Source organism: Emericellopsis cladophorae (genome assembly GCF_022114955.1).
Source record: "Emericellopsis cladophorae strain MUM 19.33 chromosome Unknown NODE_1_length_1489480_cov_119_871856, whole genome shotgun sequence".
Classification (NCBI taxonomy): domain Eukaryota; kingdom Fungi; phylum Ascomycota; class Sordariomycetes; order Hypocreales; family Bionectriaceae; genus Emericellopsis; species Emericellopsis cladophorae.
Window position 1 is genome coordinate 367,459 of NW_026250926.1, and position 23,832 is coordinate 391,290.

Consider the following 23,832-nt stretch of genomic DNA (forward strand, 5'->3'; position numbering starts at 1 on the left):
ATGTCTCATTTTTCTCCTTCTCTTGCTCGATCTCTGCTGCTCCCCACACCATCTGGTCCAGAGTTCGACCGGGGAGTGCACCGTCCACGTTCGCGTATGGACGGCGTCGCTCGTGGACTTGCCATGACACAGCTCTCACGACATTCGTCGCCGAGAAGGCACCTTGCTGCCATCTTCAGATCTGGGAATCACCACTTGACTTGATCAGGCTGTGCGAAACTCTTCAGACGACTCTCAGACGGACGGAAGGCCGGCACGGAGAATGAACTCGATCGAGTCCAAGTGGATCAATCCATGTTGGAAGAAGAAACGCCGCCTTGTCCCAGCCGGGGTGGGCGGCTAGGCTAGACTAGAGATGCGAGTATAATAATTCTCGACTCCCACTGTGCTCGCTGCTGTAATGAGTACGAGTATCAGGATCACGTCCTCAGGCGTCAAATATCAGCATTTACGGATACACGTCAGAGAAATTCATATGTCACGTCGACGCCTTCACGCGCCAAGCCGCCGCTGTCCTCGGCAGCCCGCCGGACGATCAGCCATCGATGCATGAACCCTGCTCGAGCACCAGCTCTCCAAGATTGTTGGTGCAGGTTTGAGGGGATCCTGCGGTCGAGGCTTTAGACTGGGGTCTTGGCCGGCTGGTGCCGCCACCCAGCGCACCACACTCGGCTTCAATAGCTGGCTACACACGTGATGCCTGGTTTGTTTTTTTCATTGGTGGCAGCAGCCTTCTGAACGTTTAATTTTTTTTTTTTTTTTTTAAAAAGAATAAACTTTTAAAATAAAATAAAATAAGAAAAATTGTGCTCTGGAGTCTGATACGGCTTACTAGACTAGTCTCATTGTTATCTGTATATGGATAGACTGGCGGCGTCGGGATGGTGGAGTTGTCAGCGGTGAGTCGGTGAGATGCGAATTATGCGCTGCATCAGGTCCCATTCGCTTCCTCAAACACAGGTGAACCTGGTGACAACAATGCCGTGTACCATCCATCGCTCGTGTATTCAAACATGCATTTCTATATACCACCAACCTCAACTCGACTAGAGCTTGGCGCGTTCCCACAGACCCTGCTTGTCCAGCCCCGGCTCGCCATCGTATATGTCGCGCTCGACCTTGCGGGTGTTGATCTGAGAAGGAGACATCTGTCAGCACCTGATCGTGAAACATGGCAAACAAAGAATTTGCAAAGCCAAAGGCAGAGAACTTACAAACTTGGGTCCCAGCTCCGAGATATTCTTCGCGCCCAGCAGACGCATGCACGTGGCCGTCTCCGCCTCCAAAACTAAATCACACCAGCTGTCAGCATATTGTCCTCCCACAATGCCATGGACGAGGAATACGTACTTTCAAACATTCTCTCGACGCCCGCCTGGCCGCCCGCGCCGAGGCCAAACAGAGCGTTGCGTCCGACGCCGACCGCCTTTGCGCCGAGACACAGTGCCTTGACCACGTCTGTGCCGCGCTTGATGCCGCCGTCTACCCAGACCTCGATCTGACCAAAAACCTCGGGGCAGTATTTCCTGATTTCGAGCAGCGTGTGCACGGCGGGCGGCGCCGTGTCGAGGGCGCGCCCTCCGTGGTTGGAGAGGATGACAGCCTTCACCTGGGGCGCGTACTTGGCCGCCAGGTACGCGTCCTCGTGCGTCTGCACGCCCTTGAGCACAATGGGCAGGTCGGTGTGCTTGGCGAGCCAGGGCAGGGTGGTCTGCCACGTCAGGTCGCTCGCGGTGCCGAAGAAGAGCTGCTGCCCGACACCGCCGCCCCCAGGCCGCTTCTCGCCCTCGCCCTTCTCGTTGCTCCCGCTCTGCACGCTCATGCCGTTGGTGAGGTTGCCCCTCTCGTCCAGCTCGCGCTTCCCGGGGACGGGTGCGTCCAGCGTGAGGACGATGAACTTGTAGTGGTCCCCCATCGCGTTGATGCGCCGCAGCATGGCCTCTGACTTTCCGCGCTGGTTCTGGACGTAGATCTGCCAGCCAAACATCTGCCCGGGCGGCGCCCCCTCGATGATCTGCTCCGGCGTCATGGACGCATTGTTCGACACAATCTGCATGGCGTTGAAGCGGGCGGCCGCCTTTGCGATGCCGTTCTCCCCATCGGGATGCGCGAGGCGTGCCATGGCCGCCGGTGCCACGAAGATGGGCAGTCCCACCTTGTGGCCGAGGAGCGTGGTGCGCATGTCGCAGGCTGTGCAGTCGACAAAGACGCGCGGTCGCAGGAGGATGTCCCGGTAGACTGTGTTGTTGAACCTTTTGGACTGCATGTCATCGCCAGCCGAGAAGTAGTACGCGTGCGCCTTCTTGGAGATGAGCCGGGTCGCCTGCTCCTCAATGTCGCCCATGTTCAGCAGCGCCTCCATGGGCAGCGCCTGCGGCGGCTCCTCCAGGTCCCGCTGCACGCTCTCGTCCTTCTCCTTGACGAGGGAATCTGGGTTCACGCGGCCGAGCTTGGCCTCGGGCGGGAGCTCACTCTCCAATGTACCGGGTGGGTGCACGGGGTCGTACTCCTCGGTCGCATCCTTGCCAGCGAGCGAGAGAATGATCTTGGCGCCGCCAGGGTGCTCTGGGAGGAAATTGGTCACATCGTAGACGTTGCCGTAGAGGATGACCCAGCAGGACTCGCTGGTGTTGTGTTTGGCCACTGGAGCCGCCAGTTAGCTCATGTCGTTCAAGTCACTGAGCCTGGACAGCAGGGACCGTCGACTTACCCTCAGCCGCGTCGAATACCTTTGCCATTGTGACCTGGAAGTTGATGGGGAGACTTGGAATGGGATCGGTGAACTCCAACGATGGGGGATGTTCTACCCCAAAATGATGTCCGGGACTAATATTGCTGAGCCCTTCCTTGGCCCTTCGGCGTCCATTGACCCGGCGGGAGTTTTACTTCGTCTTTTGTGGTGACGAGGTGTGGAGCTCCACAGACGCCCGAATGCGGCAATTCCCGCCGTTCTCTACTTCTTTGCGAAGCGAGGTCGATGGGCTTTCTGAATTCTCATTCACAGTCTGAGCTATGGCCCAGTCTGATAGTTGCAGTGTTGTGCACTGTCTGGCTGTGTAGGTACTGAGGACTGAAGCAGCCTTCGTCCTCAATCTGAGGGTGAGGAGTCGTCGGTCCAACGCTGGGCAGAACGGGCGATTTCGAAGCTGGGGAAACATGGAGAAGGCTAATAATACCGACCAAATCAATTGAATGAGCCGCAATTGGCCGCCCTCTCTCAAGTTGGACAGTCAGCCAGCACAAGGGTCTTCGGCAAGTCGGAGTGCAGAAATGCCGGGATTTCAGATCAAACATTTGATCTGACTACCCTGTAGAGACACTCTGCCAGTGTTGTTACGTCATCAATAAATTTCGTGGTTCCTCGCCGCTCGGAGACCGACTAAGCGTTACGATGTAGACATCCGAGGAACAACAACATTCAAGTTGTCACTCCTCTCTAGATCCTGTCAGTCATTCATTACTCCTGACAAACAGCCACGAAATACAACACACAATGCGACCGACGGCGACAAGGATAGCGGGCCGCGTCTGCACCCGCTGCAACAGCGCACCGCGCGCCTCCATCCTCCCAGCCGTGACAGCAGCTACCTCGACAAGAGTTAGCTCACCACTTTCAGTCCTCACAGGCGGCACCGCCTTCGCCTTCTCCACGACACCGCGCAGCCTCTCGTCCGAAGAGCCGCAGCGTTCACAGCCTCAGTCCGCCCAGCAGCCCACACACTACTCTCTCTTCCCGCAGACGCTCCCCGACGGTCCTCCGCCGGCAGGCCCCTTCCCCATCCCTCTGCGCACGCTCCGCAAGGAATTCCTCTCGCTCCAGGCCAAGCACCACCCCGACCTGCACCCGCCTGCGACGCGGCCCCAGGCCGAGCAGATCTCCTCCGTCATCAACGAGGCCTACCGCACCCTCGCCAACCCCCTCTACCGCGCGCAGTACCTCCTCGGTCTTCGGGGCGTCGACGTCGCCAACGACGAGACGCTCAAGACGGAGAACCAAGAGCTGCTGATGGAGGTCCTCGAGGCGCGCGAGAGCATCGAGGAGGCCGAGGCCGAGGACGACCTCGTTGACCTACGCACTGTGAACGAGGAGCGCATTAGAAACAGCGAGGAGGAGCTGGACAGGGCGTTTGGGACCGATGACATTCAAGCCGCCAAGGAGGAGGCCGTGCGATTGCGGTACTGGGTCAACATCCAGGACAGCCTTGACAACTGGGAGCAAGGCAAGCCCGTCGTACTTGAGCACTAAGTTGGTTATATAGAAGACGGCTGCTGTCTCTAGATGTAAATCACAATGTAGAACACACACACACACACACACACACACACAACGTATCCATATTTTGAAAATCGCCCAACGCCGTGCATGAACCTGTCCCTCGTAGATCTTCGTAACAGATGGTGCACAACCACACATGTCGTGACTCAGCGTTCATACGCTGGTAATTGTTCTTGATGGCCCTGGCTCGGCAGCCCAGGCTGCGCATCGTGCTCATCTTCTTCGTTCAGGACGGGCGCACTTGGCCCCGCGACGGTCGCCGTGTCCCGACTCGAGGTGCGAGTGAGCTCGTCTGGCATCTCGGGTGGCGCGCTAGCCTCGTTCAGGAGACGTCTTCGCTCCAGCTCTTGCTTGTCCTCTGTGGGTGGGTGGACGGGAAGGGCTGTGAGATCGTCCTCTGTCGGCGCCGAAGGTCCAATCTCGGACAATGGCGACGACGGTCCTGCATGGGGCATCCGAGGTGTGTCGTCGGCATCGTATATGTCGTCCTCATCGTCGTCCGCCGGAGGAGCTGAGGGACCCACAGCTGAGGGGCCAGCTGGCGGGGCGCTCGGGAGGAGCCTAGTTTCTGCCTCGCGAACGCGCTCCTTTTCTGAGAGTCCACGCTGGTCCGGCAGCTGAGGTGGCGGTGCCTCGTACGCTGGCACACTGCTGCTCGACTCGCCGTGCACCGCGTATGGATATGGCTGCGATGGTCCCGACGGTGTTGCTGGCGTTGAATAGGAAGGCACACCCTGCTGCCCCCTTTGTATGGGAAAGTATCCGTCTGAGTTGGCATGGGGCGTTGTCGCCCAGTGGCTATCATCAACGTGGCTGAACTCAGCATTCCGATGATAGTCGTCGTCTTCGCTTGCCGTCGTCCGTACCGTCCTAGAGGACGGCGACACCCGTTGTCGTGCGCGGCCGCGGGTGCTGTCATCAGTCCCAATCTGCGTCTCGAGCGTCACATTGATCACGCCGCTTTCTCGCTTGATGGCCGATGTGTCGGTGATGCCTGTAGCTGGCCTCCGGGAGCTGAAACTCGAATTGTCGTACATCATGGACCCTTCCTGGCCAATACCGTGTCCGTGGCCGTGACTTGACTCTTGACTCCCTTTGAACTGATTGGAGAGCTTCCCACCCAGGTCGACCACCACTTCGACCTGATAGCTGAAACGCATCATGTCTCCGGGGACGCCCTTGATGGTCGGGAAGCACTCCCCTGGCAGTTTGACGGAGACGGGTATCGAGGCCTGCAGGGTCGCGGGATTGATGATGATCGGCGCAGTGGCTTGATCTAGGTCCTTCCGAAACATGCTGGTCGAGTTGGCGGAGGACAGTGTGAGGCCCCCAAGCCTCGTCTTCGACTTGGGGACGTCTTCCCTCTGCATGCGCCGCCTTTCCTGTTTGCTCAATGTGTTGTTGAACATGTCCGGGTTCGGGCTCGAGTCGATCTTTCCTTGCCGGAACAGCGTGACAATAACACCATTCATGCTCTTGATATACTTGATGTGCTGGATATCCACACGCACAGTCACGGTGTCGCCCGGCAGATAGCCACCTCTCGTCAAACCAATCTTGGCCGTGATGGTCTTATCATCGACGACCTGCTGCTTGGCCGACGCTACCTGCGCCAGGTGAGCCCGGCTGAGGCCCCCGGTGCTGACGCTGCGTTCACTCTCCCCACTGATCTCGCTGCGCATGTCGTTGTCGATGGACCGCTCCCGCACAGTCATGCCATCGAGCACCGCAGACTCGTGGCCAGACTCCGCGGATATGTCGCTCAGATCAGCGCTAGGGGCTACCGACTTGTCCAAGCCAGTCGACTGTTTCCTGCGCTTCTTCTTGGCCTGAGGCTCGATATAGATGACTCTTGGCTGGGGAGGGGCGCAATGCCCAATGTCCACCTTGTTGTTGAGCATGATCTTTGTTTCGCAGGTGGTCGTCGGTGCGATTGCAATGGGTCGCGTCAACGTCGACGAAACCACGTACGAAATGGTCCCGCGCTCGAACTGTCGGCGGTCAGTATGGGCCCCACGAGTGCCTCGCGACGCCAGATCCCACTTACATCGATGCTGCTCGGCAACCCTTTGGAAGGAAACACCAGGTCAAATCCAAACTCGTACTTCCCCGGCTCGAGCTTGCCGTCCCCGCTCAGCACCTGCTCGTCCTGGAATATGCTCGCGAATCCATTGCCATGATACACCGGCCGCTCGGAGACACCGTTGGGCAGTAAGCTCACCGCGTTGGCCAGGGCGGCGCGCGACCGCGTTCTCGGGTCTTTCACGACGTGGACATAGCCGCTCAAGGCCACTGTCAGGTGTGTGATCCTCACTGTCTTGACGACGGTGAGACATACAGACCCGCGTACATGGTCGCCTGCAGTATAAATCTTGTGTGGCTCGCGCGTGTGGACGTAAAAGTCGACAATGTTTCGAATCCGCGCCGACCTGGGCAGGGGCAGGCTGAACCGGGAGAGAAACGAACCGCTCTTGGCTGATGATGCTGTCGTTGTCGACGGCGCTGTTGTGGAGGAGGAGCTGGATGCGCGCCGCGCGGGGTGCGCGGTATCTGCGGGTTGTCGCGCGCTGGCGCTGCTGGGCGAGCTGGGGTCTTGCTGAGGCGGTTGCTGTGAGGAAGGCGTGGTGTTGTTGCTGGTCATCCCCGGTGACTTGGGCGCGACGCGCAACGACGAGACCGAGGAGGCGGACGAGCCAGACGGAGCGAGCGCGTTCACGGTCGAGTTGTGACGGGTCCCGTGGTGGTGTTTGGAGGGGACAGGCGTGGCGGAGGCTGGAGGTGAGGCTGGTGTTGAGGCTGGAGAGGACTCGGGATGAGGAGTCGGAGGCCAAGAGTCAATCGGTGGGGTGAGGGGTCGTAACCAAGCGTGTCTCGTACAGATCTTGGTCGACGTAGAGCCGGATCTAACGTTCTTTGTTGGTGATGCTGGTGGTGATGGTGGTGTGGCAGCGGTGCCTGGTCTAGAGTTGGCGGTGGTTGTGCCAACGGTGCCAGTGCCAGTGCCAGTGGTGGTGGTGCTGGTTCTGGCGGTGGTGGGAGTGGGGGACTTTTGTCCGACTCGTGGCTCTTCAGCGCGGTCACGACCGTGCAGCATTGCTCGTGTGCTGCCTCTCCCCTCTGGCCTTGGTCTCCCGACAGACATGGCTCCTCGATTCGCTCGTCTCCTACCTCCCTTTCCGCTATCAATACGAATCAACCGAGCCCAAGACGTCCAAGGCTGAGGTCGATGCAGCGCCAAGAGCTCGCCAGTCCTGCCAAGGAAAGCTTGGTCCGGAGGGTCCTTGGGGCACCTGCGCCGCGATCCGAACTCCGAACGATTGGGTGTGACTGGCGCACGTAAGTCAATTAGCGCCTGATTTAGAATGTCGTCGTTAGTTCAAATCGATCTCGACAAGAGTGACAGTGTCGATTGTTTTGTAAGCCAAACGACGTCGAAAGCTAGCTGGGGACAACTTTTGGACAAGTCAATGCTGTTGCATACCTCCTAATACGAGAATGCGAGAGGGGCTTCGCCCTCCCCGAAACCCCTATTCGCAGCACCCTTGTCCAGGAGATGTGGTTCCTTCGCCACGATGCTACAAACGCGGCGTGATCGTCGCACGGAAGAGGCATTACGTTGAAGATCATATTTTTAGGGCATTCTCGTGTGTGCGTGAAAAAAAAAAAACAAAAAAAACAAAAAAAACAAAGCTCGTGTCTTTGGATGCTATGCTGAAAATTTGGACGCCAACCCAGTATGCTATCATGCTATGCCGTGTGCGCCTCGCCATGAAACCCAGAAATCAAGTGCACCCGCCACGGCTTCTCGTCACTGTATCCAACTGTCCGTAGAACAATGTTCAGTCCAATGCCTCTCCACTCAAAATGGCCTTGAGTATGCCCGCGCCGATCCCCTCCGCCATGCTCTCCATATCCTTATCGCCCGCTGCACATGCCACCCTCCTATCATCGCCACTGGCTGCTGTGGGCTTGCGACCCTTGCGACTCGGTGTCTGGGGCGTAACAAAGCTCCCGTTCTTGCCATCCACTGCATTTACCAGGCCCAATGTCTCCAGGCTGCCGACCACCTCGCGGAACTCGGAGCTGGAGAGCGGGTGGAGCACGGCGTCGCGCGTGCAGCATGTGCTGTATGTATCAAAGAGGATCCTGACAGTAGGCGCGAGGGTGCGTGACTTGGAGGGCGTGCCCTCGGCGGATGCCTTGACCTTCTCCCGTGCGCGACGCTCGTAAGCCACGAGAGCGCAGAGGGCTGCTTTCTGTTGCAGGTTCAGGGCCTTGAGCCGCTGCGTTGTGCCGTTGCTGAAAGCCGCTGCTGTGACTTTGTTCAGGTGGCCAATGGACGCCCTTGGCGCTTTCTCCGCCGCGAGCTCCTTCAGAGACTTGGCCATGATCTGCACAATGCTTCGGCGCTCGGATGAGGCTCCGTTGATATTCTCGCCAAGTGGCTTCTTTGATGGTGTCATCTGTAGGAGCTCCTCCCTCGCCTCGTCTTCGTGCTTGGAGCGAACTTCCTGCTCGATGAGGTCCAGCGCTCGGCGGCAGATCTCGAATGCCTTGCGCAGATCACCCGTCTGGCTCGCCACCTTCCTCGAGCAAAGCTCAATGGCCGCGGGATGGATGAAGGGAACGAACCCTTCCTTGGCGCCCGCTGGCAATAAAGACTTGAGTCGTGTGGTGATGATGTTCTTGACTTGTGGGGCGCTGTACGGCAAGAATGGGAGGACCTCGGGCTTCAGGTTTTGCGACTTGAGACGAGGCAGGAAACGATCCGTCAGGTCGAGAGCGTTGGCGATGCCGATGAGGAGAAGACGCGAGGGGCTCTGGAGGGACCACTCAAACAGGCGATAGAGACTCTCCAGGCCCAGGGTGAGGATGTGATCAATCTCATCCAATGTGACGAGACATGTCAATGCTGACCCTTGCTTCTTTTGGCACAAGACCGCCTGCAGAGCTGACATGGCGTCTGCCTCATTTCTGTCCTCGCCCTCGCCCAGGGCATCAAGCAAACTGTTGTAGAGGTCCTTTGACGACTTAAAGCTCATGCAGTTGATGTAGACGGACTTGACATCCTTTCGGGTAGAGTAAGGCTGCAGAAGCTCGGTGATCATGGCACTCTTGCCTGTGCCGGGAGGCCCGCTCACATACAGACAACCGTTCGCGTCTTTGCCGTCGCACTTCGCCAAAAAGGTTGTCAATGTTGCCCGCTCCTCTTCCCGCCCGACCAGGGTACCCGGCTCAGCGCCGTGCGTGAACACTTGACGGGCTGAGTGATACACAGTCTGTACCGCCGAAGGCGTCAAAGGCGATGAGGGCGTCATGCGCTTGAAAAGTCTGCCAGCGGACATGACCACATGTCTCGGGGAAGATGGGGAGTCGGACAGCACATGGCGGTGCCTTGGCGTCGTTGGTGTCACGGGAACCCTCTTACTTGCAGTGCGCTGACGCTTGGTGGAGGGAAGATCCTCGAGGATGTCGAGGACTTCATCGTCAAGCACCTCGGGATCAATGTTCTCCGCGTCGTAGATAACTGGCTTGATTGTTCTGGTTGTTCGTCGAGGTGTCTGTGGGCTGACTGCGTAAATGTCAGCGGAAGGAACGACTGGTAAATTGGCTCCGCATGTGTCACGTACCGTCCTCGAGCACAGCCCGCGATCTCTTTCCCAATGTTGGGCTCATGATGCTGGAGGCGAAGAATAGAGAAGGAGCGATGAAGATCGAGGCAAGTGCAATGCGTAAACTTAGCAAGAAGGCCCAAGAACAAACGTCGTGCACAAGTACAGGTTGCAAATGGTGAACATGAAGATCAAGGAAGATGCAGCACAGTCCCGCAGGATGATATGAAGAGGTCTGTTCAGCCAAGCGCGCCACCAATTCAATTTGTATCCCTGTCCATCAAAGACGCGTTGTGACGCGACCTCCGCTACCGCGTAGGTGGAGCCGCTGTATCGTGTGTCGCGGCCCGTGCGTGGGACATTTTGCGATGAACCTCGCCATGATTGGCTGTGGCTGCTCAGAGCGGTTGGGACTGTGAGACTTGGCTCAAAATTCTGGGCACAAATTGGCTTTGAGGAATGCTTAGAGTCAATTCCTTGGTAAAGTATGGACACGCGCGAAATGACGCTCTGTTCGAATCCGTTCGAAGTATGGACTCACGTGATGTGTCCTCCGTAGCGCGGCACTCGGTGCCAGCCGCCAGCCACCCGTGGCCGAGTGAGTCCGACGTGGGTCGCCCACACAGAGTCAACTCACTACGTACGTACGTTTCCAAGGTCGGCTACTCGGCCTCTTGAGTGGACCTGTAATCGGACCCAAACTGCGATGGTACGTATTTGACAAAGTCCGGCATAGAAGCTAATGTTGGACTGGAACAGAGGCGACAGAATGCCTCCCCACAATCGGCCATGGCCCGAAAGACGTTTGGAGTTGTTCAAGTCCGGGGTTTGCTAACATGAATCCTTCAAAACATGTCGGGCGACCGCCAATTTGGTCTCTGACAAGCCCTTGCTCTTGATGAATTCGCTTGGATGAGAATACTCACCTTGCCATGGAAGCGACGCAATTAATACCGGCCCAGACCGTGCTCCAACATGGCACCCCCCATGACTGCTGGATAGTCATCGACGATGAAGTCTGGGATGTGACCAAGTTTGCACCTCAGCATCCAGGCGGCGCATCAGGTATGGATGGTCTGATTTGTTTCCTCGTCGAGGTGACGCTGACAAGTTGAAAGTCATTGTCAAGTATGCCGGTCGTGATGCGACAGAAGCATACTCCGAGATTCACACTCGATCTATTGTACGCGAGCACCTGAGTCCGGACTTTTTCAAGGGAAACCTAGACAGATCAACAATCACTGAGGCATGGACTCGAGCACAAGACAAGCCAGAGTCACCAAAAGCGCAGGCACCAGGAGAGACGGAAAAGAAAATCCCCCTTCACAACATCATCAGTCTCTATGACTTTGCGGAGTCTGTTGCCAGGACGGGTTCGACGAAGGCATACGCGTTCTACTCGACGGCCGCGACAGACTGCTGCACACGAGACGCAAATGAGCAGATGATCAAACGGATCTGGTTTCGACCGCGGGTGATGAAAAATGTGGCGCAGGTAGACACGTCGACGAGTGTCATGGGGATTCCCATGAAGATGCCGCTGTTCATATGTCCCACCGGTCTGGCCAAGCTGATTCACCCGGATGGCGAGAAAGGGTTGGCACGCGCGGCGGAATCAACTGGCATCCTCGAAATCGTGAGTCAGAGTGTCAACGAGATGGGTGAGGAGATTGCTCACGACAGGCGTAGGTCTCGTCTGCGTCGAGTCATCCGCTCCGAGATGTTGTCGCCGAAGCCCCGGGCTATCCCTTCTTCTTCCAGCTGTACCTGAACAAGGACAAGTCAAAATCTGCTGCGGCGCTCCGCCACGCCCAGGAGCTGGGCATCCGCGCTGTCTTTCTCACGGTTGACGCTGCCGGACGTGGGAAGCGCGAGTCTGACGAGCGTCTCAAGGTCGACGAGGTCATCGTCAACCCTATCACCGGCGAAAGAGCCCCGGTGGACCAGAAGAAGCGTGGTGGGCTGACGCAGATGATGGGGAGCTACATTGATCAAGGCATGACGTGGAAGGACATTGCTTGGATCAGGAGTGTCACCGATCTTCCCATTGTCCTCAAGGGCATCACAACCGCTGCCGATGCCAGACTGGCTGTGGAGCACGGCGTCGAAGGCATCATGTTGAGCAACCATGGAGGTCGAAATTTGGACTTTGCGCCGCCCAGCATCCTGCTCCTCCTGGAGATGCACAGGAACTGCCCAGAGGTGTTCGACAAGGTGGAGGTGTACGTTGACGGCGGGTATAGAAGGGGAGGCGACATCATCAAGGCGCTGTGCCTGGGAGCCAAGGCTGTCGGCCTCGGAAGATCTTTCCTATACTCGATGCATTATGGCACCGAGGGAGCGGAGCATCTCGTCGAATGTGAGTCCGTGGTTTGATGGACGGGTCGAGTGCCCTTGGCTGACACGGCACAGTACTCAAGGAGGAAATGGAGAGCGTGATGAAACTCCTTGGCATCAAGGACCTGAGTGAAGTACACCCTGGCCTTGTGAACACGTCTGATGTCGACCACTTGGTTGTTGCTGGGGATGAGCACCCGTACGCCAAGTGGAGGCCCAAGGCGAGGATGTAACTTGAAGTGGAGGGATGATCCATCAGGATATGCGAAATAAGCATAGGTGAGTACGTATGCTTACGGTGAACAAGGAACAAAGAAGCATACATAGCGCCTCGAGTCAGTCAATTACCCGATTTGATCGCGATGGAGGCGTTTGCTGTTGTTCGATTGGGTGAGATGATGCCGTTGTAGAGCACCGGCCCCTCAGCGCAACGATCACATGGAGACAGTCCATGACATGGACTCCATGCGTGAATGAATGTCGCTTCAGGAATTCGCGGGATGCTGTAACTGGAGAGCAATGGGAAAGTCAAGATCACGTAATGCCGAATATTTCTTTTTGCGCGTCGAAATATCGCAAGGTACGTATTGAGCATGACCCTCGGACATCCATGAGTTCCGAGGTTACGTCACTGAAGTCCGTAGTCGAACCACTTCAGTTCAGACCTCACCATAATAACCCATCTTCAACAAACAGCAACACCTTCCCGCGAAACAAGCCAAGCGTGTCGATTGCTCAAACATCACCACAATGACAACATACATGCCATCCATCACTATCCCCGAGGCAGTGTTCCTCAACCCAGCCGCCTCTATTCTCCTGCCCATCGCGCTCGGAACAGCGGTAGGCTATGGCACCAGCCGTACGTACACCATAGATCGACCAAGACCCAACCACAGTACAGTGACTGACGAATTTGAAGCATCCGAGACCAAGAAGACGTACTTCAACATGAAGCAGCCCCCTCTGCGTCCCCCGCCATGGGTCTTTGGTCCTGTCTGGACTGCTCTCTACGCGTGCGTCTCATGAATCCTACCTTTTGCTTGAGACACACAAACTAACCCCTTGGCCAGCACAATGGGCTATGCCGCTCACCGCGCCGCGAAGACTGGCCTCTCCGCCCTCGCCTCGCCTTCTACTGTCGCCACGACCCGGCACTCGCTCACCCTCTACTCCGTCCAGCTCCTCCTCAACCTGGTCTGGACACCTCTCTTCTTCGGCCTCAAGCGCCCAGCGTACGCCACCGCTGACATCCTGGCCCTGCTCGGCGTGAATGGTTACCTCACCTATCTGTGGAGCGGAGTCGATGAGACGAGCGCATGGTTGCAGCTGCCTTACCTGGGATGGATGAGCTTTGCGACGTACCTGTGCGTCGGCGCTGGTGTCCTTAACAACTGGGATCTGCGGGACAAGGAGGTCAAGAGGGAGTAGGCAGAGGCGTCAACGAGCGCTGTTTGAAGAAGACGCGGCTTGTTTCATTCCGGGAGTATTCGTCTGCCCTTTGGTAGTTTAGTTATCTATTTGGTATGTATCTGTGTATATCCAACCTTGGATCGTTGGGTCTATCTATCCTGATAAAAGGCTCATTGCAGTGGAAAACGCCTTTTCAGCCCATCATAAACCATGAAAATAAACGCCGAGCTCGGCGCAGAGCGCGCACACGTGATTCCACAACCGCGATACAATCCGCGGAGTCCATACTGGCGCCATATCGCCGCGCCCTCTTGCACAAAAGTCTTTCTGCTCTGCGTGCCGCCCACAGGCGAAGTCTGCATCCGCGACTTGATGGTATCGGCGGGAAAGAAGAGGAAGTTGTACGAGACGCCCGCGGACGCGCCCGCCACTGCTTGCTGCCAGAGTGGGAGCGGCTTCAGTAGAATATCTCGCCTTTCCGCCTCGGATGATGTATTCTTGGCGGCCATCCGATAGAAGGCAGCGGTGGTAGTCTCCTTCGCGCCGAACCAGGCGGCTGAGCCACCGCCCTCGCGGATCAGCGTCCCGAGCTGCCCGTGCCAGAAGCCCCGGATACCCTCATGGCGGTAGACATCCCGGATCACGCCAAAGGGCTTCAATGGCACGCCGCCGCTCCCCACGCCGGGCGCCTGGATCCGACATTTGACCAGCTCAATGGGTGTGAGCACGAGGCTCGTCCATGCGCCGGAAAAGGCGCCGGTAGCCCACAGCGCAGGCAGGCTCAGGCCTTTCTCCCTGTCCGCCCATCCTAGCTTGAAGAGGGCTTCCCGGCCTAGACTCTCAAAGAAGAAGAGCGAGGATGTCTCGGCCGCCGCCCCAACAAGTGGCGCGGAGATTCCGGCATAGAGACCGCGAATGCCCGAAGAAGCGAGCGATTGTTTGAAGCAGTCAATAGGGCCGGTGTATCGTAGTGGTACGCCGTCTGGTTGGGACTGGAGACGGACTTTTACGGTGTCAAAGGGGTACTCAATGTATTTGCCGACCACGCCCGCTATCTGGCGTTTGTGTTAGCCCTCTGGCCGGCATTGGACTGAGAATAGGGGAACTTACAGAGCCAAAGAGGACATCCTCGACCGCATCGAGCAGGGCGGTCCGGTTAGCGGACCTGTTTGCGAGATCCTTCGTCTGAATGGCGACGGGGCTAGGCTCCATGACCGTTACACCCCCTTGCCCGCTGCACGTCGTCATGCAGGTACGAAAAGAATGAAGCGTCGAACCTTCACGCAAGAGGCTGTTGCTGCTGTTCGTCTGTTCGTCTGTGTCTGTGTCTGTGTCTGTGTCTGTGTCTGTTCTGCCTGCAGATCCTAGAGCCGGTGGTCGATGCCGCGGGGCAACTGGCAGTGCATCGTTACGCGAAACCGGTGTTGGGAGTCTGCAGGATGTCCCTTGAGGATCTCAGCACATTGTACGAAAAGCTGAAATGGCTCGAGAGGGGTAGAATCTATTAAGGATGGACGAGAGGAGGGTCAGGTAGGATGGAAAGGCTTTTCACATTGTCATGGGTTTTGTGCGGTGAAGAATTAATTGGAAAGGCGCGCGGCGCTGCAGCAGACATTAGGTGCTTATCGCGGCCTTATCGACCCACCACGAACAAACGTCACCAGAAAGCTACCTGGTAAGGTACGGAGGACGCGCCAAGTCGTTACCCTAAAAATTCTGCCTATCTGCTGAAAGCACGGCATTGCGGGACTGGTGAGATGACGAGACAGAAGATCAGATTGATAAGATGAGCCCGCAGAGGATCTACACTGCTACTGGCCTGTGACTGCCGTGATGGTGGGTATCGTACCATGTTGGCGTCGAGGGATTATTTGCGTGCCTTAGTTCTGCATCGACACCATGCCGATCCTGGATCTCAGGTTTTCATTAGTCACAAGTGGGATTGAGGGTTCCGGCCTCGAATGCTCTAACACCGTCATTGCGTGAAGTGGCGAGCCTCGGTTGTCTGACTGCCAGGCCGGCACATGGACAGACCCCCCCCCCCCCGGCTTTTCTGATGTGGCCAGGGTAATATTGAACATCACAGAAGGACTGCAGCCCAGTGAATACACACGTCTGTCTCATCATTGAGCGGAAATGTTCACGCTGGCTCTGCTCTACAAGCGCACAGTGAAGCCAAGTCACGCATCTCACATGTAACATCGACCTAAGCAAACATGGTTCGAAAGTATATTCCAGGTATCTTCACTACCACCCGTATCAACATACAATTCAATCAACCCGATATCATTGTGCCGTGGGAATGCCCTGGAATTCATCGTATCCCAGCGCAAGGTTCATGTTTTCTGAAAGAAACTGTCAGCAATCCAGAAAGCTCAATCAGTGGAAGAGAGGGCCCTACGCAAACACTGGGTACTGGCTCCCTTGTTGAGGTTGTCTATCGTAGCGCAACTTGGTATAGTTAGTATGGCTCGTATCTCTGGGGGTCGTGGAAGACTTACACAACCACGCGCTTGCCGGTGCTGTCGACGGAAAAGGCACCGAGCTCACAGCCATGCTGGCCAGAGATTTTCCTCACCAGAGGAGCCTCTCCCGAGACCTTGACAAGTTTCTCCCCAGCATAACGGTCCTGGTAGATCTGGCGGATGTCGCGTGATGTCATTTGTTGGTTCAAGTCAATCGAGACAGTCAGTTGAATGCCACGGAACCATTCGGCCACCTGGGAAAATATCAGCATCAAAAGTTGTTAATGCACCTCTCAAGTAAAAGAAGGCGGCAGAAGGGAGTGACTGGGCCTCCAAGCAATAGAAAAGAAGGAAACTCACATGAGGCAGAAACGCAGTCTTGATGTTCAGATGATGGCTAATCTCCTTCTCATGGATATGGCCCGTAAGACTGTATGGGATGATGCCGCCCCTAGGAATGTGAGCAGATGAATGAGAAATCGGGTTCAAGAGCGGCAAGCTACCTTAGGTTGTTGAGGTCATTCTTGGGAGATGGCTTGGTTCCAGCACCCGAATAGCCACTCACTCCGAAGACGTGGGCATCGAGGCAATGACCGCTGAGGGGCGCGAGAGCCAGCTGGGCACCAGTCGCGAAACATCCCGGGTTGGAAATGTTCTTGGATTGGGCAATCGCGGAGCGCTTGGTAAGCTCAGGGAGACCGTATGTCCATGTGTCGTCGAATCGGTAGTCGGCAGAGAGATCAACAATGAGGGTCTTCTTGCCGGTTTCTTCCCGAACCTGGTTGAGGGCTTCAATGTATGGTTTGCATACGCCATTGGGCAGAGCCATCACCCAGCAGTCAACCTTGCCATCCTTGTCCAGCTGGGCCACCTCTTCCACGGCGAGGTTTGCGTATGTGATGTCGCGCTTGGTGTAGGAGTCGAGCTTCTGGCCAGCAAGCTCTCGCGAAGACACATAGCGGAGGTCCATGAAGGGGTGGTCGTTGAGCAGGTCGATCAGGGCTTGGCCGGTGTACCCTCGGGCGCCAATCAAGCCAATGCGAGACGGCACATCGTTGGAGGCATTCTTCTTGCCGAGCGGGGGGTTCGGGTTGGTCGTCGTGGCGTAGCTGTGACGCTGCTGCTGGCCAACACGCTGGCTACCAGGGGTGGCAGGGCGGAGCGAGGCGGCCTTGGTCGTCGAGGTGGAGATGAAGAGGCCATGGTTTGAACTCGGAACAGCGATGCCAATGGACGCTGGGTAGCGGGCAAAGCGACGGGCGCCTGCGCGCACAGCCCCAGAGGTGGCAGAGAACATGATCCCGGGTGCGTGCCACGAAGGTAGTGAGGGAATGTGCAAGGCTTGCAAGGCTTGGTGACGATGGGCCAAAATCCGACGTCGGAGCGCGATGCCGCTGCTGAACGCCGGTCACGTGAAAGGGTTGGTTGGTTAGCGCTGATTATGAGCCGTTGCAGACTGATGCTGTATCGCATTGATCACCGAGTGAAACAAATCGTAATGAGTCCTCCTAGACGACATAGCTCAGCATACTAGCGGAAGTGGCTTCATAGGCACGTTGCGCTGGGCTTCGCGTGCTGGGCCTGGAGCTACGTGCAGAGGGCTTGAGCAGCCAACAAGCAAAATACGGACCCCAAGGCACAATTGCATCCATTGCGGCGTCAAACACGCCCACAAGATGGTAAATAACTGTCTCCCGACTAGATGTACATTTTCCCCTCTATGAACGTGCCGTGTCCAGGACAGCCTCGCTCCCATAACAAACTCACTGCTTCTTCTTGTTGGCAGTCTTGCTCGCCTCGCCCTTCTTGTCCTCTACGCCCGCTTGGGGCTGCTGCTGCTCTTGCTCCTCCTCCCGATCCTTCTTCTCCGCGTACCACTGACCAGCCTGGAGCACCAGGACACCGATCAGGATTAGGGCCAGGATGGTGTTGCTTGCCGCCAGGACGCGGAGGCTGTCCTCCTTGCCGAGGATGACCTCGCCCTGGTAGCGGCCCTCGCGCGTGGCCTGGTATTCCTCCGTGTCCCAGACGCCCTCGCTGACGGCGCGCAGGCCCTTGATGGTGTTGGAGGAGTACACGGCGACGCCGATCAGGTAGAGGATGCCCGAGGCGCCGTCGAAGAGGAAGTTGGCCTCGGAGGGGCGGTACATCTTGATGATGAAGCCGATGAAGACGGTCGCGAGGATGATGTTGAGCATGCGCGCGATCAGCGGGGGCGATTGGTGCATGAAGCGCAGGTGGTTCTCGAGTTGGTCAAAGAAGCCCTCGGCCACGGGCTCCTTGGACCAGAGGAGGGGGAAGTCGTAGGGGAACGAGGCGAAGAGGATGCCCAGAAAGAAGCATGTCGCTAGAGGATCTTGTCAGCATTTCTTCCGTTCTCTGCAGAGACGTGCGGCACGCGACGTACGACCAATGATCATGAATGTAGCAAAGGACCCTGCGCCATGGTAGTTCTTGGACTTTGTCGTTTTCGTCCAGTCAATGTAGTTGCTTGACATGGCGGCGGAGATGTGGGTGCAGCGGTCGCGAAGGCGTCGCTCGTGGGTTTGGTCGTATGAGTGTGTTCGCGCGAAAGTCGGTGGTGTCGGAGAGAAGCGCAAAGTCAATCTGGAGGAGGATGAAGTAGGTTCGTGAAGAAGACAGAATGTCGCCGCGCGCAGATGCGGGCCAGCCGATTAAACCAAGAGGGTGCATTCTGTGGAGCTAGAGCCTGCCGCTGTCCGCTGGTCTAGGTACCTTACCTGATAAGCGACGCTAGGCGCTGCTGTAGATAACAGTTGACAGATCCACCATCGCTAAGTGCTCAAGTTACACCAGCAATGAATGGTACATCACCGGATGCTACAAATATCGTGAGTGTTCGCGTCTCTCTCATGTGGATGAATCAACCATTCCGCTCTGTGTAGTTCCACGCCGTGACATCAACCTACCCATCCTCCCTGGCCATGTATGTCCAGTCCCTTCTTGCCTGTAGTAAGAGCTAGCCCCAAGAGAGAGCTGCCCAGCCGGCAACTCATGCACATAAGATTCTTGGGAAATTATCATCATGAAAAGCTTCACTTGTCCTAGAAGCCTTTGTCCTCTTTAATCGTCTTTCCCTTCCTCAGCGTCTGCTCAAACTTGTTTTCTTCATTCGATCATTACTTGCAATCCATTCACCATGCGTCCTTTTACTACCACCGTCGCAGCTTTGCTCAGCGTCGCGACATGCGCCCACGCCAAGGGTCTATCCATTTACGACGACTCAAATACCTACGTCTACCGGGGATGCTACAACGAAACCACCGATCAGGAAGACTCGTCTGGGGTCCGTGCGCTAGACGGTGGAATCACAGAAGTGAGGGAGGATGAGATGACCGTCGAGTTGTGTCTCGAAATCTGCGGAGATGGCGGCACAGAATACCGCTTTGCTGGGCTACAATGGGCAAGGTATGTGCTCTGTGATTCTCCTGACTTGGCCACTGCAATCTTTGAAGCCATTTCATTGTAGTCAGGGCCACATCTTGAAGAAGAACGACACTGACTGTCTAGGGAATGTTGGTGTGCAAGCACGTTGGCTGGTATTGCCGAGAAGGTCGACGATGAGGAATGCGACATGGCCTGCGAAGGCGACGAGGAGTTTGCGTGCGGCGGCAACCTCAAACTGAGCGTGTACGAGACGGGTGAGACGGGTGAGACGGGCGAGAATGCCGCGGAAGGATTGAGGACTGTAGCTAGTCTGGGCCTTGCGAGCGTACTCTTGCTTCACGTCATCTAGCAGCGCTGCCCTTTTTTTCAGTCATTGTCATAATGTGTTAATGGGTCAGGCTTCCAGCCATCTTGCTGACGGTCGTGATTCATGATTCATATATCCAACATGCCCAGCCCTCTCTCCCTGGTGGCCGCCTGGATACCATCCTTAACGTCCTCGACGGCTCTCCTCCACGACTCGAGCCCCTTGCCTTCGATTCCGTCCTGTTCAACAATGAGAACGAGCCACTTGAACACCTTGCTTACTTTCTCCATATCTCGCTCCTCGAGTATGACCCGCTGTAGGTATCTGGACAGCACCTCCACATCCCCTCGGTGAGGACCGACAGCACGCGTCTCGGTGTGCCACGCATCGACCATGTCCTTGATCTCTTGCGTGCTGGACATACCCGACTGCGCGAATGCAATTTTGGGCGGTGGCGCTGGGAAGGTTATCCGTTTCTGACCTGCCGATGGTTCAGAGATCAGAGGCTGCCGGCGGCTCGGAGCATCGAGACCAGATCTTGCGGCCAGCCGGCGTCGACGATGGTCAGCAATGACCTCTTTGCGAACATCCTCGGGAAGCTCCGCCAAGAAAGCAGGATCAATGTCTTCGACAGGCTGCTCCACGACAGGCTCACTTCCTGTGCGGAGGCTACGAAAATTGGTCTGGTATAGACCAGCCTGTGCGTCCCTTTGCCGCGTTGCTTTACTGAAGGCGCCGCGGATGCCACCTCTTTTGGTAGGTGTTGTCTGTCTCTTGAGTTGTACAACTTTCTCCTTTTGTGGTGATCGATGTATAACCTGAGGCTTTGCGTACGTGGCAAGGACTTCCGCTTTCATGTCCTCCGGTAGCGCAGCGAACACTTCAGCGTCGACCTGCGAAGGCAACAACACATCGGCCAGCGGGCTCTCCGAGCGCGGCTTTGAGGCTTGATGAATCGCGGGCGCTGCCTGGGCCATGAGCTTGCTCCGAATGTCATTTGGCAGCTCTGCGAGTATTGCTGGGTCGACATTGCTGGGTATCAGGAACTGCGTGCCGGCAACGTTCAACGGCGTCTTCGCCTTGGGATCACTGGCCGCGACACGAGCCAGAGCAGCAGCAGGATGGACCTTTTGCTTTTTAGGAGTCATTGGATCATCTGCAATTGGATCGTGTTCAATACTGGGCGTCGGCACATCCTTCTTCTTGACGGGTGTGTCATCCACATCAATCGCTTCAGCTTCCACCGACTTGCGCCTTGCTGTTGGTCCGCTTGCTGCGTTGAACAACAATTTCCGCTGGCTACCTTCAGGCCCCGATGACTTGGTCCTGATGGGCTCGAGTTTGGTCATCTGCACGCCTAGTCCTCGGAGGTCTCCCGGGCTGAACTTGAAGGAGCGGAGTATATTCACAGCCTCTAGGCCGATAGCCTCGTGACTGTTCGTACCGACGCCAAACGCGATGCTCTTGTTGAACACATCGCACTTGCCATGACCTAGATGTTTGGCAGGATCCAGCGGCGCATCCAGAGAGCGCCTCATGATCTTCATGGTGAGTTGCTTGCCCCGAACCTGCTCATTGAGCAGCCTACGTTCGAGCTCCTTGCAAAGATTGCGCACGAATTCCTCAGCCTCTTCCTGGCTGATGAAGCGGATTCCCCAGTTGACCTCAGCCGAGACAGACTTGCGTGGGGATTGTTCCCCAACTTCAGCCTTGTCAATTCCGCGAGCATACTCGAATAGCTTCTGTCCTGTTTTTGGTCCTAGGACCGAAGAAAGGCGCTCTCGTGAGAGCTCCCGCAAGTCTTTGACCAGCTTCACACCCAATTCCTCGAGCTTGTTGCCGATGCTATAGGCGACACCAGGCAAGTTCTCGACTTGTAGCTGACCAATAAATTCAAGTACCTCCTCGGGCTTCAAGTGATATTGTCCAGCAGGCTTAGCTTTCCTGAGCGCCACCTTGGCCTGAAGAATGTTGCCACCGATTCCGATGGAAACGTGGCAGCCCGTCTTCTGCTTTATGCGGTCTCGCAGAACTCGAGCCATAGCATCGACCTTCTCTTGTTCGCGCCATATGCTGCCTTCGTCGACCCCCACGCCCTGCGAGCCAGCGGCATCGAGCACAATAGACGAAACATCGACTAGTGCCTCGTCGATGCTGACACTTTGCACGGTCCCACCAACTTGCAGAATCGATTCGTAGAACAGCCGGCTTGCGTCCTCATAGGCTGGAAAGTCATATGGCAGTATCTTGAGATCGCTGCATAGTTCCAGGGCCTTCTTCATCCACATGCCATTCTTGACACCAAAGGCTCTCGCAGGATAATTGCAGCTAGCGATTTCGGAGCCATTGCCGTTTCCATGCGCGACAGCAGCTGGCTTGTCGATGTGTTCGGGATGCTTCTTTAGCGATATGGCACAGAAGAAACTGTCGAAATCGACATGCATGATATACCGCCTTGAGCCTGGTCTACGCTTGGACGGTCTGCCAGTCATGCCTTTTTCGGTCGCCATGCGCTGCATCTCTGACTTTAACTCTGCTTTCCATGTAGAGAGATGGTGAAGGCGACTTTCAGAGTAGTATTGTTTCAGAAACTCAGGATTAGCCGTGGATGATTTCCGCATTCGTGGGTCAGCAAGAAGCCAAGCATTGTGTTCCTCCGACGTGGCGTCTTTGGGGGGTTCGGGGCCTCTATGGCTTTCTTGTTTTCGAGGTGATATAGCTGGTGCTCGTGGAGGAGGCATAGACGGCTGCTCAGTCCCAGGCATTGGAGAGTCAGGCCTGGATGCTTTGGACGGGGTGTCCAAGCTACCGTCGCCGCTGTTGCCTTGAGGGAAGGGTGAAACTTTGGAAGAGCTTGGTGTGCTCGTCCTCTCCACCAGTTGGCTCCAAGCCTGAGTTCCGTTTTTGCTGGATTTGAATTGGCTAGTATAAAAGCTGTCGTCGATTTGGTCACGATAGCCATGCTTCGTCTGCGGACTTTGTTGTGTGATGCCTTTGCTTCCGTCAAACTTCAGCACCTTCTGACGAGGGCCCTCATCCAGCACACGGTATTCGTTCCACGGAAGCAGCTTTCCGGCCACGATTGAGTCCATGATCCATCCTGGCTTGACAATGCGATAGCGACTAAAGTCCACTGACTTTTTCGGCGGCAATGTAGAAGCGATGATGTGAGTAGCCATGGTTTTCGAATCGAGATACTGCAGGAACCCGCCGCCGTGCTGCACAATCTCGCGATGTAGAACGTGTAAAGGCGGTTGCGTATATCCAGTGACGTGCGCCACAATACCCTTGAAGATCTGGGGCTTTCCAGACGCAGTGCGCAACTCCGCGTCGAGATTCTGCAATTTGATCTTCTTGCGGCGAAAGTAGCCTCCAAACCCATGGAATTCGGACTGTTCATACTCCTCGCCATCCTCGCCCTCGAAAGTATGCCTCTCGATGCGCTTGCGGACTTGCGCCGAGTTCTTGTCCAAGACGCTGCCCATAGTGGTGGTGGTGATTCACGTAATCGAGCCTATCGTCGTCGGCGCCTTTATCGGATTCGTGCTGACAGAGATTCATCACTTCATCCCGAAGGCTCAATAGGAAACGGTAGCAAAGTAAACATGTCCAAGAAGGTGAAACGGGCGTGCATTTTCGTGATGATGCAGGGTCGACATCAAGAGAGCAACCCGCGTAAAGAGTATCACGGTGTGGCGCGCTTACAACACGTTGTCCCGTGACCTTCTGCACCGCTCAGCCACACCTTTGTAGCGTGGTTCTAGAACAGACTGTTCGATCACCGGGATACCATGAAACTTATTTGACCGTAGCTTTATGTTTGTAATGATGAATCAGAATGTCTAACCTCTAGACCGCCTCGACGTCATTAAGGCTAGGTGTTGGTGCACTGTTGGAGAGTGGCTTGTTGAGCTGCTGGGTTTCGCACCAGCCACACATGACGATTGATAAGAAAGTTTACTGATCTTCAGCACAAGCACAGCAGGTACCCAAAGACACCTGACCGTCAACTGA

The 23,832-nt window shown here is 56.3% G+C and overlaps 11 protein-coding genes across 11 annotated transcripts; 4 read left to right on the top strand and 7 right to left on the bottom strand.

Moving 5' to 3' along the window:
- Nucleotides 1-1,046: 1,046 nt before the first annotated feature.
- On the bottom strand, nucleotides 1,047-2,738 carry J7T54_005997 (Cytochrome b2-like protein; the record flags this gene model as incomplete). The annotated part of the gene is made up of 4 exons (XM_051502648.1): nucleotides 1,047-1,133; nucleotides 1,215-1,288; nucleotides 1,351-2,643; nucleotides 2,711-2,738. The coding sequence occupies 4 exons, from the start codon at nucleotides 2,736-2,738 to the stop codon at nucleotides 1,047-1,049; spliced, it is 1,482 nt and encodes a 493-aa protein (XP_051366519.1).
- A 755-nt stretch (nucleotides 2,739-3,493) lies between these two features.
- On the top strand, nucleotides 3,494-4,246 carry J7T54_005998 (uncharacterized protein; the record flags this gene model as incomplete). The annotated part of the gene is made up of 1 exon (XM_051502659.1): nucleotides 3,494-4,246. The coding sequence occupies one exon, from the start codon at nucleotides 3,494-3,496 to the stop codon at nucleotides 4,244-4,246; it is 753 nt and encodes a 250-aa protein (XP_051366520.1).
- Nucleotides 4,247-4,422: 176 nt separating this feature from the next.
- On the bottom strand, nucleotides 4,423-7,370 carry J7T54_005999 (pH-response regulator protein-like protein; the record flags this gene model as incomplete). The annotated part of the gene is made up of 3 exons (XM_051502670.1): nucleotides 4,423-6,267; nucleotides 6,324-7,072; nucleotides 7,154-7,370. The coding sequence occupies 3 exons, from the start codon at nucleotides 7,368-7,370 to the stop codon at nucleotides 4,423-4,425; spliced, it is 2,811 nt and encodes a 936-aa protein (XP_051366521.1).
- A 745-nt stretch (nucleotides 7,371-8,115) lies between these two features.
- J7T54_006000 (Cell division control protein-like protein) lies at nucleotides 8,116-9,952 on the bottom strand (the record flags this gene model as incomplete). The annotated part of the gene is made up of 2 exons (XM_051502681.1): nucleotides 8,116-9,848; nucleotides 9,907-9,952. 2 exons carry the CDS (start codon nucleotides 9,950-9,952, stop codon nucleotides 8,116-8,118), a joined length of 1,779 nt encoding a protein of 592 aa, XP_051366522.1.
- An 868-nt stretch (nucleotides 9,953-10,820) lies between these two features.
- Nucleotides 10,821-12,458, top strand: J7T54_006001 (uncharacterized protein; the record flags this gene model as incomplete). Its single annotated transcript, XM_051502692.1, has 4 exons — nucleotides 10,821-10,953; nucleotides 11,007-11,524; nucleotides 11,578-12,247; nucleotides 12,301-12,458. The coding sequence occupies 4 exons, from the start codon at nucleotides 10,821-10,823 to the stop codon at nucleotides 12,456-12,458; spliced, it is 1,479 nt and encodes a 492-aa protein (XP_051366523.1).
- Nucleotides 12,459-12,975: 517 nt separating this feature from the next.
- J7T54_006002 (translocator protein) lies at nucleotides 12,976-13,656 on the top strand (the record flags this gene model as incomplete). Its single annotated transcript, XM_051502703.1, has 3 exons — nucleotides 12,976-13,087; nucleotides 13,148-13,241; nucleotides 13,299-13,656. 3 exons carry the CDS (start codon nucleotides 12,976-12,978, stop codon nucleotides 13,654-13,656), a joined length of 564 nt encoding a protein of 187 aa, XP_051366524.1.
- A 152-nt stretch (nucleotides 13,657-13,808) lies between these two features.
- Nucleotides 13,809-14,850, bottom strand: J7T54_006003 (Amino-acid transporter arg-13; the record flags this gene model as incomplete). Its single annotated transcript, XM_051502714.1, has 2 exons — nucleotides 13,809-14,693; nucleotides 14,749-14,850. The coding sequence occupies 2 exons, from the start codon at nucleotides 14,848-14,850 to the stop codon at nucleotides 13,809-13,811; spliced, it is 987 nt and encodes a 328-aa protein (XP_051366525.1).
- Nucleotides 14,851-15,924: 1,074 nt separating this feature from the next.
- J7T54_006004 (protein arg-6) lies at nucleotides 15,925-17,400 on the bottom strand (the record flags this gene model as incomplete). Its single annotated transcript, XM_051502725.1, has 5 exons — nucleotides 15,925-15,983; nucleotides 16,055-16,089; nucleotides 16,140-16,357; nucleotides 16,464-16,554; nucleotides 16,607-17,400. The coding sequence occupies 5 exons, from the start codon at nucleotides 17,398-17,400 to the stop codon at nucleotides 15,925-15,927; spliced, it is 1,197 nt and encodes a 398-aa protein (XP_051366526.1).
- Nucleotides 17,401-17,866: 466 nt separating this feature from the next.
- J7T54_006005 (to secretory component protein shr3) lies at nucleotides 17,867-18,601 on the bottom strand (the record flags this gene model as incomplete). Its single annotated transcript, XM_051502737.1, has 2 exons — nucleotides 17,867-18,450; nucleotides 18,511-18,601. 2 exons carry the CDS (start codon nucleotides 18,599-18,601, stop codon nucleotides 17,867-17,869), a joined length of 675 nt encoding a protein of 224 aa, XP_051366527.1.
- Nucleotides 18,602-19,263: 662 nt separating this feature from the next.
- Nucleotides 19,264-19,860, top strand: J7T54_006006 (uncharacterized protein; the record flags this gene model as incomplete). Its single annotated transcript, XM_051502748.1, has 2 exons — nucleotides 19,264-19,532; nucleotides 19,635-19,860. The coding sequence occupies 2 exons, from the start codon at nucleotides 19,264-19,266 to the stop codon at nucleotides 19,858-19,860; spliced, it is 495 nt and encodes a 164-aa protein (XP_051366528.1).
- An 86-nt stretch (nucleotides 19,861-19,946) lies between these two features.
- On the bottom strand, nucleotides 19,947-23,303 carry J7T54_006007 (putative dna polymerase iv protein; the record flags this gene model as incomplete). Its single annotated transcript, XM_051502759.1, has 2 exons — nucleotides 19,947-22,279; nucleotides 22,772-23,303. 2 exons carry the CDS (start codon nucleotides 23,301-23,303, stop codon nucleotides 19,947-19,949), a joined length of 2,865 nt encoding a protein of 954 aa, XP_051366529.1.
- Between the last annotated feature and the right edge of the window lie 529 nt (nucleotides 23,304-23,832).